This window comes from Saccoglossus kowalevskii, chromosome 13, assembly GCF_978046115.1.
Source record: "Saccoglossus kowalevskii chromosome 13, keSacKowa6.1, whole genome shotgun sequence".
Taxonomy (NCBI): Eukaryota; Metazoa; Hemichordata; class Enteropneusta; family Harrimaniidae; genus Saccoglossus; species Saccoglossus kowalevskii.
Window position 1 is genome coordinate 606,275 of NC_140653.1, and position 17,135 is coordinate 623,409.

Below are 17,135 nucleotides of genomic sequence, written 5' to 3' on the forward strand. Positions count from 1 at the left end.
CATATATGTCCAGAAAATTTAATCGAGTGTATGTATGTATTTATATTCTATTTTTGGATTCTCATTTTGGCCCTGAAAAGAGCTGTTTGTTCCTGGTGTCAGTTCAAGACACTTTTTTACTTTTGATACCGCTTTTCGTATATACCAGATATATGTAAAGGGAATTAAAGAGTGTGTGTGTATTTATATTCTATTTTTGGATTCTCATTTTGGCCCTGAACAGGGCCATTTGTTGCTGGTGTCAGAGACACAGACTCATTTGCGATGTAGGCTTACTGTCACAAATGCCCCATATACAGTAAACCAGGTGGATTGTGGTACATTGACCAAACCAGTCTAACGACCTAGTCAGGCACTACTTCTCGTCTTGTTACAACGACGCCTTGAACACGCATCAGGTTTTGTTTATGCTGGAGGTATCACCCATCTTTTCATGCATTGCGTCTATCTAACATTGTCCAGTGTTTTTTTTATACAATCCACGTCTGACAGCAGCGATGTTGTTGCACAGACTTTGACCGTCACCCAGCCAGCTTTGCCTGTTGGTTGTAACGCAGGGTTGAAACGTTGATTTTATAATAAATACAACGCTGCAGATTGGTCGTTAAAATTGAGTCAACGGTAAAATTGTTTTGACAGAACGCTCTTCTCCCCCTCACCGCTCATTTGATTTTGACTGTAAAGTCAACCTGACGTTCACCCACCAGATCACAAGAACTCAAATCTCACACAAGATACAAGCCGGTACCACCCGTGTACATACGGGCTAGGCTTCATGGAAGACAAGGCTGTACATTTTGATTTTCCACATGAGTGGATACAAGATAAGCCTGTGATGTCGCGGCGACTTTTCTTTACTGATGATTTTGATATTTTATCACGGGAATTTCCGTGTAATAACCTGTACTTGTAATATACAGTAACTTTTTTCATTGTCACCTCTAGCTATTAATCAATATTATATGGAAATTTGAGGGCAATAGTAAATACACGTGTTTACCGATTTGTGACGGAAATATGAAATTCAAAGTCACACACTTCTTATATTAGCAATCTGGAGGAGTAGTATGTATACAGAATGTGCATAGGAAGTTTCGCTCTCAGGTTTACTGTATACGAGACCAGTACCGTCAATAGACCAACGCAACCGGAACAGACAAATAAACTTGAGTCGGCGGATTTTCTTCGCGACCGTTTAGCAACAATCTGGTCGTGTGTATCCGGTGGACTGCTGCCTTTTCTTGTTGGCCATCATCAACTTGAATTAGCTCCGCGTTATATTTTTCCGATGATGTATGAATTACCGAGCGAGCGATGTTTCAAATCATGGCACATGAAGACTGCACTGTATTTGTTTGAAATTCAATTGTACTCCGTTCTCAGGATGTATATATCAGTTGTTGTTTTGTGGAATTAGCGGTACAGGGGGAAAGATAAGCATTCATTTACTCAGTTGACAGAGGCGGGGTTAATTACCCATGAGCACTTGGTGCAATCCAAAGGACTGAGCGGTTCCCCTTTAACTAGAGTAAAAACAAAGGCAAAGATGGCACTGGTTCCAATAAGATGAAAATGTATACATAATCACACAACAATGGAGAATTCCAAAGGATTTCAAAACAACTATTTCACCATGGATGAATCCTGATACAGATTAAGAGCGATTGAACTTCAAAACATTAAAATTACTTTTCTTTAACTAAAAAAAGCTTTCACAAAAATTACGTTTTAATTGAAAAACAAGTCATTGAAAATGACACAGTCCCCGTTAAGTTCTCTTTGTGCTCGTCATATTAAAGCGGAGGGGTTGTCGCGAGCGTGTCAATCTTCTTTCACAGTTTTGCATTTTGTTTTCTATCTTTTTATAGTATAATAATTCAGTCTTTATATTTTTTCTCTGTAACCTATTAGCTTAGTTTTTTTAACCTCTTATTCTTTCTTAAACATTCATAACCATTGACAATCCCTCCGTGGAATGTGTAAGTGTTAATAATAAAATTATTTGATTACATCTTGCAGCCTTGCAGACTTGAAGTATATTGGGCCATTCCAGTTTGTATCTTATACCTGTAAATTTTGAACTTGGTAAATTAGCACATGAGAGTTTTATTTGGAAATCCTACTCTGTATGGTGGCACAATGGAACTCATCAATACCATAAGAAGGAACTATAGTTTTGGATTTCCATCACTGTATGGTGAATGGTGATTTGGAAATACAACTTTGTATGACTCATACACCCATGGAAATTATACTCTGCATGAAGTAAACACACAAGCTCATCAACGGGGGGGTGCAGATATAAACTGGAATGGCTTATTGCTAGAAATGCATTATTTTTTTTTTTTTTTTTTTTTTTAGGTATATCAGTTGTTTATTCAGTAAATAAAAGTACAATCATTTCATCATGAGGTATATCAGTTGTTTATACAGTAAATAAAAGTACATGTACAATCACTTCATCATGAAAAGCCTTATTTGTTGCCCATTTTTATTCCTAATTACAAGAGAGAGTGAAAAGTTTGCATATACACCAGTAAGAGCACATTTTAAAAGCAAGGAAACAATTTACCAGTCATTTTGGAAATTTTTCGGGGGTATGGTCAATAGATTTTGAAGATTTGTCCGGGAGTATGTTGATTCCGTGGGGGGGGGGGGTTATGTTTATTTGGGACATGAGAATAAGATGTTTTGGCAGGGTGTGGCATTACTTTTTTCCTACAGTATGTAAATTGAAAGTCCTGACTGACAGGATATTTAATAGAAATATTAGTTTTCACAGCAGTAAGCATTGGGGTCTACCATAATGTCAGAGTAAGGAAAATTTGTCTGCCAACATGTACTAAATGTATAAAATGATACAACATTACATTTGTTGCTTACAATTGAAAGGAAAACCCTGCAAAGCGACCTCTTGTATGAAGCATTAGCAGTGTTCTCCACAATTCAAAATAGCTGGTGGGTGGCCTAATTAGCATAAATTTGCATATTAATTTGCATGTCATTTACATACATCTTTCTAGCATTTATGTCATGAAATGCAATACACACTAAGTTATTTACTATTCTCTTTTTAATTTAATTGAAACATGTTACAATTTTTTGAAATACAAACAGATTGGTCACATTTTTTATTTGTGGCATGCCGACGACGAACGGTAAGATGCATTTACGCATGTACGGTCACGATACGTTGCATTTTCACACGTTGTTTTGAGATTCAAGAAAAATGCTAGCAATCGGCAAAATAAAAGAATCTGCTATGTTCTCGAAAGATTAGACATAAAAAATGGATAAATGAAAAAAAGTACGTGGAAAAGATAACTAAAATATTATTCAATTACAAATACTCGCGGTAAACTAATCTGGCAGCCATGTTTGATGTTTATTACAGCTTTCCGAATTCAGTACACGAACACCCAGAATGCGCTGCTCCCCTATGCAACTTAGATACTAAATCGTTACAACGCCAACACCGGTGGGTGGCCGACGGTCGTTGTAAATACGGCTAGAATTTTAATTTTTGTTCGAGTTTACATTCAATATGCTAATATATTTGTTTATTTTCTGTGCATATACATTTTGTTCGTATTTAATTCTTTCTTTTGTGATTGGAAGACGATTATTAAAAATACAGCTGTAAATTGAAACCACTGTAGTTGCGTATCGTGAGCAATAAGTGGCAACAATGTCGGGCGACGATGAATTCAGGCGATTGACACATTGCCATGAATACAATTGATAACTGCTTGCAGACTTCCAGTGGTCATTGTTTATGTTTGGACTCTTGAAACAATAGCAAAATAAAGGGTTGGGCAACTACTCTTGTTTAGGCTTGGGAAGAACAATGCAAGCTTTTTACAAATAATTTCAGCTGGATGTACGTTGGTGGGCGGGTGTTGAGTGTTACTAGGCGGCCGTAAAACTTGATGGGCCCACCTAAAACCCCTTGTGGAGAACACTGATTAGGCAAGCTTGCTTCTATAGTGCAATATCTGCAATATCTCATTGATGTATAACGTGTTTAAGAATCTATATTGTACAGTACTCATTCTGCCCAACATGACATGACACATTGTAACGTTTGCTATGCAAGTCAAACTGTGACCTGTATTTACACTTTTACATGTATGTCCTTGTGTGCATAGTTAAAGCAGCTATATAACTGGTCAATCAATCATGATATCTATTGATTACTAGTATTTGTGTTTTTGTGATTTTGACTAAATTTATTCCGAACGGCGCTCAAAATAATTTGACACTTTGTTATTTGCGAACGCAACATACCCTTACTCAATTTGCATAAGTAATACGAATGCTGTAGTTCAGAAAATCTATCAGGTTAACTTTTGCTCGTGTCTGGGTGCGCAAAACAAAACTGCACATATAATCATCGCATAGCTGAATTTCTACAAATCAATTGGACTTAAACTACTAGTATAATGACTGTGACGATTAATCCCTTGTCTGAGTACATGCGGCGACGAATTATTGGATTGGCAGTTAATTATTGAGGAAAACATAAAACAAAACAAACGCAGCCAGTGATACATTTTGAAAATAAAAATACAAAATAAAACGTGTTGTGATTGTCTAACCAGACACTTTCACACACGCAATATAATTATGCTATTTCCCAAAGCACTTAATGACTTATATTTAATACATTGACAAAAAACACCGCAAGAAAAATGTAAATCAGGCTTGTAATCACGAGTAGCTCAACTCGAACGCAATATTTATCACTGTAAAAGTGGATAAATTAGAAAAAAAACTAGATGTTTAGAAAGACAAAAACAACAACATATTAGAGTGCAAACAAATTTAGCAGCAAAGAACGAGAAATGCATGTGGAAAAGCGATGAGTGAACTCAAGGACAATTATGCTAATGTGAGAGCAAGCAATATACCTCGCGGAGTACTCACTAAAACATCCAGAAAATGTGCCATTTCATAGAGCACCCTAACAAATAATGTCTGCGATTGTGTGAACATGATAACATTCACTAAAATCAGAGAATTGAAGATATCATCACGAAATAAACAAATCCAAGAGTGGTCCACATGTAGTACCTATATATGTAGTATCAAAGCAATTGGACTTGCGGTTTTTAACAAGAAGTCAAAAATATTACTTTTTACCAAAAATTACAAAAATATTCACCAAAATTAGAGAATTGAAGATATGATCATGAAATGAACAAATCTGAGAGCGGTCTACCCAAGGTACATATACACCAAGTATCAAAGCATTCAGACTTGTAGTTGATGCGAACGACACAGACGCCGAACGGACAACGCCAACGGACAATCACTCATATGATAAGCTCAGCTCGACAAAGTTGAAAGCGGAGCTAAAAAAGCAACAACAAAAAATCCCACAAGGGACAATGACAATAAAATCAAATCTAGGCACAACTAATACCAAAGTCCATCTATTTTATTTATTTAGATAGTGTTTACTTCTAACCTACATGTAGTGATATTACAATTATGTTTACTGTATTTATCTGGGGGGGGGGGGTTAGAAGTTTTTGGTACAATAAAGAAATTGAGGGGGCCTTTTTCTACACAAAAAATAGCAAAAACCTATTTTCTATTTGTTGACTTTGGTTTTATTAACAGTTGACTTTCTTGCAGTCTGTTGAGATGTTTATAAACATTCTTTAAAAATAATTGTTAATTGCATAAAACAAGGAGTGAACATGAAATAGCTGTGACAGCACCGCTGATTTATATTTATTTTCAAGATTTTTTATCAGAATCATGACTGTCAGCAAGTCTCTTTTTGAAATATGTAATGGCCTTAAAAATGGCTGGCAACTTTTACAGTATAAGCAGAGCCACGAAGCAAGTGTCAAACTCAGTCGGCCTTAGCGTCATTGACAATGAAACCAATATTGTAGCAGCCCTGTATCTGGGAGAGTGGTTGAAATCACGTTATTTGGTAGCGGCTTGCGAATCCAAACTAGGGCCAGCAATTCTGCAATGTCACGCTGAAGACTGCCAACTCTTTTATCATCTTTCATCACTGTTATTGCATTTCTATCATGAAAACTATTCTTCTGTCTTTGGATAAAAAAAACTTCCCATTCCCACCGTGATATCCATATAGTGCGACATTCCAACCGCTGGAACTAGCTGGATGAAAACTTTCACCCTGATGTTGATTTGACCTCTATGATGAAACACTAGTATTGATGTCATTCTCAGCCAATCAGTAAAGCAGATGCTCAAAGGTCAAAGATTATTGACAGACTGTAAATAAAAGAGTCGTTTGCTGTGATCCCATTTTTCTTGTCTCTTTATTGTGATTAGACATTAATTGAAAGTTCCAAGTTGGCAGACTGCGAAATCAGTGGATTAAAAGTGGTAAGTCCAAATTGATTGGACGTCATCTACGAAGTTTTTTCAAAAGAGCTATGAACTTTAGTAATTTTTACTGTGTAACTTTGTAAATTATTATTGATCTTGTATGACAGTTGATCGTTAATTTGTCGAGACCAGAAATAATTTGACTTATATTAGTTCATTTTGAGTGTTTGTCGGCGGAGAATTCCTAATTCAAATGATTCCTCACTGTCGATTTTTATTTTTTCTGGTTTATTTGTCACATAAAGGCAATAAATTATTTTTTGCTTTACTTCTAATATTGTTCATTTATTTCTGTTGCATGTTTTCATTTGCCGTTATATTCCCTGTCGCGGTTCGATCTGTGTGCCAATTTTCCATGTAGATCAATTAGCTCCCACAGTAGCAGAATTACATGTTCTCATCATGACTCATTGTCAGAAAAAACAACTTGTATTTGTGACAAGTTAGTTATCAAATTTAAAATATATAGTTTTGTTTATAGTAATATAGCTGGAATATAAAGATGTCAGGAATATGATTATGATGATTGTTTAACGTTTAAATGTTTGATTTTGATGATTTTTAGCACAAAAATAGCCGCCATTCACCCATCTTGAATCAGATCGTGAAACAAATTGACGTGCATATAATGTATAATATCATGTATGATGTATATGTGAAGTTTGATTGTGATTGGTCCAGGCATTTCTAAGATACAGATCCAGACGCACGCATGCACGGACGCACGGAGGTCAAAACATAAGCCCGAACGGGGGCTAAAAATCAGTGGGCTAAAGTGTAAATGTATCTCAGAAATGTGGTAGAACACATGAGAAGAAATCAAATGGCCACTATCAACCACTTAAATCAAATCACGAAACAAACTGATGTGCATCAGAAACCCACCATGAGTGACGGCAAGACTAAGAAATGATGTTAAAATATTATTTTTGTTTAATTCCATCAAAAGTCAACTTAGCTAAAAAAAAACAATTTGATGAGTACATATACATGTACACCAGAATGCATGAACAAACCCAAAAACATAAATCCCTGTTCCAGACTATGTCCAATGGGGACTGATGAGAAAGCTCCAATCTTATGTCTAAAAACTGGAGTTGTCTGCAAACACAGACATCATCTGTAGACAAAAAATAACATGTAGTGGGGTACAGCATCATGATAATTTAAGAAGGTGACATTTATCTCTGTGAAGTCTTTCCATAAATTTACATGTATGGAATAAGATGTTGAATAAAAGTCAAGGTAATAGTTTAATTTAAACTATCTTCTGGTTCAATGAGTTGTTTATGTTAGTGAGAAAAACAGAAATTTGAATTTTCAGATTTATTAAGTATATCAAGCATTCTGAATCAGGCATACACAGTATGCCATGGCAACACTCGGATTAAAAAAACTTGCATTTTTGATTATCCAGGTTTGAAGAAAAATTGCAATGTTACATTAATATTAGAGTAAAAAAATTATGACTATTCTTCTTTTCTTCTTTATCATATGAAATATTAAATATCATTCATAAAGATTTAATTTTCATTGCACAAAATATTTTGTTATAATTTTGTAGCAAGTGCAAAATAAATACTTAAATTTAAATGAACAGCACTGACCAGTAATAAAGTAAATGTGTGCTGTTCTGAATATCAATAAGATATTCTCAAAAGCTATGTCTTACTGTTGACCTATATAAAGCTCATGAATGAAATTAACCATTAAATAGTCCACAATCCAGAGAATATGTTTTCTATATTTAAACAAGGATTATTTTTGCAAGCATCATGACATTCAAATGTATAGCACATTCAGTATTAGTCATTAGTTGTCAGGATATAGTCTGAGATAGGGGCTGCAAAGGATTTCCACATTATTCAGGATAAATGGAGATTTTGTATTTGGAAGACTCGTAAGTGCTTGAATGAAGCCCAAAAAAACTAACCAATAAAAAGAACTAGGCTAAAATAATTTGAAGACATTAAAAATAAATGTTGCTACATTGCTCAAAATAAATTAATTACTTGAAAGAGCACACATGAATTGCCCCTCCATATTATTATGAGTTTGATTGCTTTCAGTCGTGTGTACGTGTGACTACGAATTTGAAAAATCAATTACATCCTTTCAAGCTTCTATATTGTGACTTATAGGAACCCAATCTGTAATTCGCCACCTGTGCTGCCCCAGATATCATGTGTTAATATTAACAAGTTATGCTGCATCGCGTTATTTTCAAGAGCTTGTAGCTCCAATGGTACAATCCAGTGTACAATGACCTTGGACAATGTTACCACAACACGATGTTAGTAATCAGGTATTAACATTATTAAAGACGAATGTGTTACAGTTTCAACTGATCTAGATATGAGCAGTATAAGTAGCTTGATCTCTGAGGGGCGGACCGTCCACAGAACAACGGCAAACGAGAAATCGCATTAGTTTGGACGTGAACAAAATTCGTGATGTCGACGTCTTTAAGTACCATGTTCCACGAGTACACGAGTTATGTCACATTTCATTTTTGTTAACTAACTATTAAGATGACATTTAATTCAACGAGTGCCGCATTTGTAACTAAAGAGGCTCTATTTCAAATAAAGTGATCATCCATCCAGAGTTCAACAGCATCTGCGATTATTCTCTCGGGTCGCTGCAAGACGATCACGCCCGTGTTTATCATTCGAACTTGAGCCATTAAATAAAAAGCAGTATCACCACTAAAGTTAAACACTTATTCTCAATAAAATAACAACCATGCACTTCTAGAAGAGTAACCTTGCTAACTCTTTACCAGGTCAACACTTACCTGGTTTAGTCGCCGCCACAATTTCATCTTTTTCTGAAATACCGTCGGCTGGATATCCCGAGCTTTCAATGTCCGCCATGTTGGATAGTGACGTCACCGTCTGGCCTCGCTCTGAAACAACCATCGCCAAAGTTTCAAGAAAAGTTAGTTTGTTAAATTCCAGATATTACTAACACAGAAAGTCAACAAATTAAAACTTGAAACATGTCAATCATCTTGGCTTCTGTTGTCAAAAGGAACTGACAGGTAATGTTTCACTTTTTGGTAAACTTCCGATAATTAATCCATTGTATGCAAATGAGGCCATTTCCTTTCTATTTTTATGTAAATAGGGTTGAGGGGGTTTCTCTCCACTGCCACCTTCTGACCCGCGGTTCATGCTCACTTGCGTTGTACCATAGACTTTAGAAAGAGGTAAAAAACAAAAGTAACACTGTAGTTGTATGTCCTTCTCTTTCTAAGGTCTATGGTTGTACTGGCATTAGTAGGTGGGTTTTTAATTTAGCTATTTTTCGTTGATAAATGAAATTCGCTAAATTAATCCCCCGGGATTAATCCACGTAAACTTGTAAAATAAACTCATTGTTTCCCTGCTAAATTCGTGAACTTAAAACCCATTGAAATTGCTTAAAATATCAAAATAGTGAAATTAAATGCCTGTGAAAATAAATGGTTTTACAGTATTCTGAACCAGTGTCGCGTTTATCTCAACAGACCGTGTGTGACCAGGGAGCTCCATGGTTGAACGAGCTAGTTAGGTGACCTATTTTTTGAATGACGAAAAAGCTTAGGGATTCGCTATTATTTATCGCCTCGGATCAGTGGAAATTTATATAAATGCAGGGAGTACAGGCAATAATATATATAACACCTTTATTACATTTTATAAACCAAAATAGATATGTAATTCATTCTATAAGGTTGTAATAAAGATTATCATATTATTACCAAACGCTTCATTACCAAACGCTTCAGCATGGTATTAAGAATTTGTTTTCAGGGTTGGGTGATACGAAGGTGGAAAATGGTTGCACATATGGGGGTAATCCTTGGAATTGCAATAGAGAGGGTTCAGGCCGAAATACAATATATAGTGTTTTCATGTTTCGTCTGATATTTCTGTGGTATTCTGCTGCTGTAACTAATGCAACATTTGTTCTAAAATTAAGTGTATTTTGTGCACTCAAGGATTATTCGTTTTTTGCTGAAAACACCCCTATTTTGTAATGGCAGATTCGAGCTGGGTTCACTCCCACTGGGAAATGTGCATTGTCGCTTGAATGAGAGCTAATTAAACACATTTTCCAGACCGGCGAAATAGTATGTAACAGCCAATTGTAACAGCCTATCACATGATTTTACTGAGAATGTCAACATGGAAAGAGGCTATTCTATTTTATGCAGGAATAATTGGGAGTAGAATATGTGAGGGATTGTAAAATCAGAGATGTGTATATTGAAAAGTAATATCTATCCTTTTTTGCATCGCTGAGCATTTCTGTTTTAGTATATTGGTTTGAAAATGTTGAACTTGCATGATTTGTAATGTGTTTTTTTACTGAAACTAACCTATTGATCGAATCCCAGGTTTGAACAGAACGGCACACCACGTGATTCGTTTGCATACAATGCTGAAGGCAAACATGCCGTGCTACTGCGGTACTCCGCTGACGGGATGACTTACTAGTTCTGCATGCTACAACTTCGCTTGCGATGTTGCTTGTTAGTCATGGATTAAATGAATCTTGATTACCAGTTAAAATGTTGCTCATTTGGCGTTGGTAATCTTTATTTGGAACAGGGTAACGCCGCAACGTTGCCAGCAGAAGCCTTCTGGTACTTCGTACTATGATAAAACTCAGTCAACATACATCCAGAATTAGCTGGACCAGCGCAATACAAACGTGACCTTGATAATAGGATTGTGTTCAAATAATAGAAACTGACATTTTTGGACTAACATTATGTAATTGAAACACAAAATATAAGTATTAGAGGGATTACAAAAGAGGCTATAGTTAATATGGGCAGATGATTTGCTGGAGCTGTTGGTAAATTTATTTAATTGATTTTGCTGTGACAATGTATACAAGTATGAACAATTATGTGAATATGGTGTTGTGTGTTATAGGAAGTAGGTGATGTCTTAAGTCTTTTGGTTATGTCATTTGAATCAAGAGGATTAAAGTACTTGATCGGAAAGAATGATTATATTTGTTCTTTGGCAGTGAATGGCTTATTTGTACTTGACTGTGACCCACCCACCACTCGATTGTAATTTGGCCAGCTGCTATTAGACATCACTCAGCATGACTAGTTGGAAGACAACCATGTAAAAATAGTGTGAATAGAATAAACGTCTGTAATGAACAAGGAAAAAATAAAGTTTTTATTTTTTATCTTAACCATCAATATACAACAAGTTTACAAAAAAATTCGAGTAAGAATAAAGTAAAAAGTTGAACCAATAGGAGATACAGGTGATGGTTGAATTATCTCGCCTGGAAGAAAATAAAAAAACAAGTGGTAAGGATTATATATTGTAATGAATGATTTGAGTAAGGTGTTGAGTAGAGGAATGTTCAATAGGAAGAACATTGTTGAAATGCTTTGGATATGATTGGACTTTCCATAAATTAAATCTTGAGGCACATTGTAAATAACTAGTGAGAAGATGCTGAAAGCACTACCATGCATTCAAGCATCCTCTCAATGAAAAAAACTAACATGTTGGCCAGCTCAAACTCTTGCAAATCTCAGGTAAACAAGACACACCTACTGTATTTGGATTGCACCAAGAGAAATCACTGAAAAAAACACCAAGATTAGAACATCCATTAACACACAGAATAAACCCACAGGTACACAGCCGCTAAGTAGTAAACAAAAGACCACATGTTGGTCTCACCTCTGACCCAGGTGATTACGCCCTCAAACAGGGAGCACCTGAGAAAAATAATATTTAAAAAATTTCATTGGTTCTTGCTGGGCATTTAAATTGATGAGCTACGAGCAGCCATTGGTTAATTAGTGGCATGAGACCTATAACACCTACTCTTTTATAATAGTCAACAGTGGTGACAACACTATTACCACTATTATTAAGTAAAGCTTGAATAAAGGTGTAAAGAACGTGAATGATAATGTGCAAGAATTTAACCTACTTTTATTCAACAAGATGAAATTACGCAAGAAAGTGACAATCGTAAAACATAATGAATTGTCGGCAAATTCCGAATTGTTTGATGTTGATGGTACACACTTAAACATCAGAGGCACCGCTCAGCTGGTCTATGACATCAAAAATAAAATCAGACAAAGATTGACACCAAATGAAAACAGAAGTGCAGGCAAGTATCAGTTCAGAGAGCAGTACAGAAACGGCCGCAGTGTAAACCAAAATAATCATCGTCGAACAGGTGGATATTCGTCTAAAACTGTTTACCAAACAGAGTGCCCTCAACAGCTCAGGAAGACGCTTACTTCGAACGCCGAGAAATCGCATAACGATGAGAACGCTATGTTTTCCAAATTCATGAAATTCATAAACCTTATGAACTCATTTTAAATAACTGTTATCATGGAGCCCATGGCTGGGGCAGAAGTACGACGGTCGTACATTCTTTTGGATAAATTAGGTATTTTCTTTTTTGTTGTTGTTGCTTTGCTCTCTTCTCCCAAGTTTAATACCAAACAAATACCAATTGTTTTAAATTTGATTGTTGTTGTTTTTTCTCCCTCTCCTTTACTTGGAGGTGCCAAACAAACTTGTTTCGTTGTTTTTATTTCTCTAATCTGATTATTTTTAACCAAACGAATACTTATTGTTTCAAATTTAATTAACTGTTTTACTAGTACATTATATTTTCCAGCCCCGTTACCCCCTTGCTAACTTTTATTTCCTTCAGTATACTAAGTGTGTAGTATTTTTGTGTAGTTCTTTTTTTTTTTTTTTTTATATATATATTTTTTTTTATTATTGTATATTTTCGCTTGCTGAAAAATGTCCAACTTAAAAATAGGTAGTTGGAATATCAATGGGTTGAATAGCAGTAAGCTGTCAAATGCTGATTTTATTAATTACACCTCTTCCCTAGACTTGGCTTGTTTCCAAGAAACGTGGCTTAGCAGTAACAGTAGTGTTAGATTAGAAAACAGCCTAGATTCATATGAGGTGATACGTCAAGACAGAAATCTTGGTCGCTCAAAAAAACAAAGAGGGGGTGTCGCTGTTCTATTTAAAAGTAAATACAAACAGTACATTATTCATATTTCTGGCAATACAGCACATTTTATTTGGTGTAAGATTGACAAAACAATCTGTGCTACTAATAATGATTTATACATTGGTTGTATTTACATCCCACCTGAGAACTCATTCCTTTATAAGAACAAGAATGTTGATCTGTTTAGTTATCTGGAAAAAGATATTTTACAATTTTCATCCAAAGGTGATGTTCTTCTCGTAGGGGATTTCAATGCTAGAATTGGTAGCCTTGATGATAGAATTGATGATAGCAGAAATATGCATCTACCCTTACCATCCTACTATATTAATGACAATTTTGGCAACAGAAATACTATGGATGTTAATTCATCATGCTGTATTAACAAATTTGGTAAAAAATTAATTCAGTTGTGTATTGATTGCAACCTCATCATTCTGAATGGTAGAACTATTGGTGACTCTACAGGAAAATACACATGTCACACTCCCCGGGGTAGCAGTACAATCGATTACGGGATAACTTCAAAGAACTTATGCGACTCATTACAATATTTTAAAGTAGCCGATTTGTCTCATTTATCAGACCACTGTGCTTTAACTTTATCTATGAAGATTAATATTAACATGTGTCTAAATGAAAATAATAAAAGCAATGATAAATTAGATCCTTTACCATCAAAATATATGTGGAATGACCAGGCTAAGGACAATTATCAAACAAACCTTGAAAAGTTAAATAATAATGAAATTAAGAATTTTATGAGCAAACCGTATAGCATTTATGAGTCAGAAACTGCAGTCACAGATTTTGAAAATTTAATTACAAATATTGCAGACAAATGTCTAAAGAAAATTACTCCTAAACTTAAAAAAAATAAACGCAAAAGTAAACAAAAAAACTGGTTTGACCAGGATTGTTGGTCCCTTCGTAAGGAGTTAAGGAGCCTATCACGTTTATGACAAAAGTATCCTCAAGATCCATATATCCGAGGGAAATTCTTTCAAACCCGTAAACAGTATAAAAAAACTAATCAAACATAAAAGTAATCAGAAAATGATTGCACAACTCAAAGAATTGGAAAATTCTAAATCAGACACATCTAAATTTTGGAAGATTCTTCGTGATATGAATGGCGAGAACCCCAGTAATAATAATGGGAATGTTCAACATGGTGATTGGTTGGTTTACTTTAAGAACCTACTTAATACTGATAGCAGTACATCAAACTCTGAGATTGCGAATGAACTGGAGAATAGTGAAAAGAGTGCAAGTAGCAACCCCTATTTAGACAGACCAATCTTAAAAAATGAAATAACTAAAGCCATTAGACTTCTTAAAAGTAACAAGGCTTCGGCAGAAGATAGAATTTGCAATGAATTGTTAAAATACGGTGAACATCACTTATTAGATGCAATACATAAACTCTTTAATATTGTTTATAGTTCAAATAACTATCCACATTCTTGGAGCACTGGCCTGTTGGTACCAATCCACAAATCTGGGTCGAAAAATAACCCGGCCAACTACAGGGGAATTGCCATCTCTAGCTGTCTTGGCAAGTTATTCAATAGTATTCTAAATATTAGGCTGACATCATTTTTAGACTCTAATAACATTCTTTCCGGTCGACAGTTCGGATTCAGGCATGATTGTCGAACTACAGACAATCTTTTCATACTAAAAACCCTGGTAAATAAATATCTCTAGACTCTACAGTGGTAAGTCAGAGTGCGCCAATAAACAAAATAACACAAATATTAAAAAATCAACAAAATTATATGCCTGCTTTATTGACCTTAGAAAGGCCTTTGACAGTGTCTGGCATGATGGTCTATTCAAAAAATTAATCAAATATGGTATAACTGGAAAAATGTATAAAACTATCAAAAACATGTACAGTAAAGTAAAATATAAAGTTAAATGTAAAGAAGGCTTAACAAAACAATTTCAGTCCAATATTGGTGTTAAACAGGGATGTAATCTTAGTCCAACTCTCTTCAATCTTTTTTTAAATGACCTGCCCACTATTTTCAATCCTAATACCTGTGATCCTCCTTATTTAGAAAACTCGCATGTCAGCTGTCTACTCTATGCCGATGATATTGTGATACTTTCTAAAACTAAACAGGGATTACAGACATGTCTTGATAGTTTGGCATTGTATGCTAAAACGTGGAAGCTCTCTGTCAACACTGACAAAACCAAAATTTTAATTTTCAATAAATCAAACAGACGTTTGAATAATGATACATTTTTTCTTGGAGGTATCGAACTTGATACAGTTAAATCTTATAACTATCTGGGACTAGTCATTAGTGCCAACGGTAAATTTAAGGATGGCCTAAAAAACCTTAAACGTAAGGCTCAAAAAGCTCTGTTTTCAATGAAAGCAAAGCTTGGCTCAATACAAAACATAAGTATAAAAGTTTCAATTTCCCTTTTTGACAAACTCATCAGACCTATCCTCATTTATGGTTGTGATGTTTGGGGTGATGAGTTCTCCACTAAATCACCTATTGAAGACGTTCAATTAAGTTATTGTCGGTATCTACTGGCGGTGTCACAACACACACCAATTATGGCCATGTATAGCGAGTTAGGCAGATACCCCCTAGACGTATTTATAAAAAAACAAATAATTAAATATTACAGTCGGGCCATGAATTCTAATAATGCGTTACTCAAGGAAGCTTTTGTGGTTAACCAAAGCATTAAAAGTAAATGGTATCTAGAAGTGACATCATTATTAAACAATATCCAACTATATCATTCAGTTAACAACTGTGATAAATTAACCTCGGCACAAATGAAACAAATTGATTTGGGCATCAAGGATTTATTTCTAACAAGATGGAAAGGTGAGGTCCATAATGATAACCGCACCAAAGCAAATGAGAAAAACAAACTAAGAACATATCGGCTAATCAAATCAGATTTAAAACTTGAGCCATATTTAGTCAAGCTAAAAAACTTTGAACTGCGTAGTGTGCTTACCAAATTTCGTCTTAGTGACCATAGTCTCAAAATTGAAATGGGTCGTCATAAAAAAATCCCACTAAACAACAGGGTTTGTGACATGTGTAACAAAGGTCTAATTGAGGATGAAATGCATTTTCTGCTGGAATGCAACAAATATAATGAGTTGCGTGCCAAACTGTTCAATAAAGCTAAGGATATGATCCCAGCATTTGAAAATAAACCTGCAGAGAAAAAATTCATGGAATTGTTACAGAATGAAAACATTATTATACCAGTAGCACAGTTCATAAGTAAAAGCTTTGAAGTCAGGAAGCAGGGTCTTACTTGACATCTTAATGCCTGCTGTCAATTTTGTAATTTTATATTAGATTGTATTTTAGAGATTTTGTATTATTTAGTAATTTAGTGATTGTATTTGTTATTTGTTATTTAGTATATTGTGTTTTTTTTATATATATATATATTTCTCCTTGTACTTTGTGACCATTTTCTTTCCCTCCGGGGATTGTGTAAGAGTCAATAAGTAAATAAATGAATAGCTTTGGTCTGAATATCAGTGACTTGCATGATGTATGGATATTGTCGCTGTATCGCCTCGACATCCAAGCCAACACAGCTTTAGCTGTGCTCAGCGACATTTATTCTTTACAATTTAAATGCCCAGCAAGAACCAATGAAATTTTTTAAATATTATTTTTCTCAGGTGCTCCCTGTTTGAGGGCGTAATCACCTGGGTAAGAGGTGAGACCAACATG

The 17,135-nt window shown here is 35.0% G+C and overlaps 1 protein-coding gene across 5 annotated transcripts in view; it reads right to left on the reverse strand.

Annotated features, from left to right (window-relative positions):
• Positions 1 to 9,282, reverse strand: part of LOC102804157 (uncharacterized) — a 196,507-nt gene extending 187,225 nt beyond the window's left edge. For all 5 annotated transcript variants that reach the window (XM_085506846.1, XM_085506843.1, XM_085506845.1 and 2 more), the window contains exon 1: positions 9,173 to 9,282. In XM_085506846.1, the coding sequence (XP_085362972.1) occupies positions 9,173 to 9,251 (79 nt within the window). In that variant the 5' untranslated portion in view covers positions 9,252 to 9,282. The remainder of the gene's footprint in view (positions 1 to 9,172) is intronic.
• Positions 9,283 to 17,135: the final 7,853 nt, after the last annotated feature.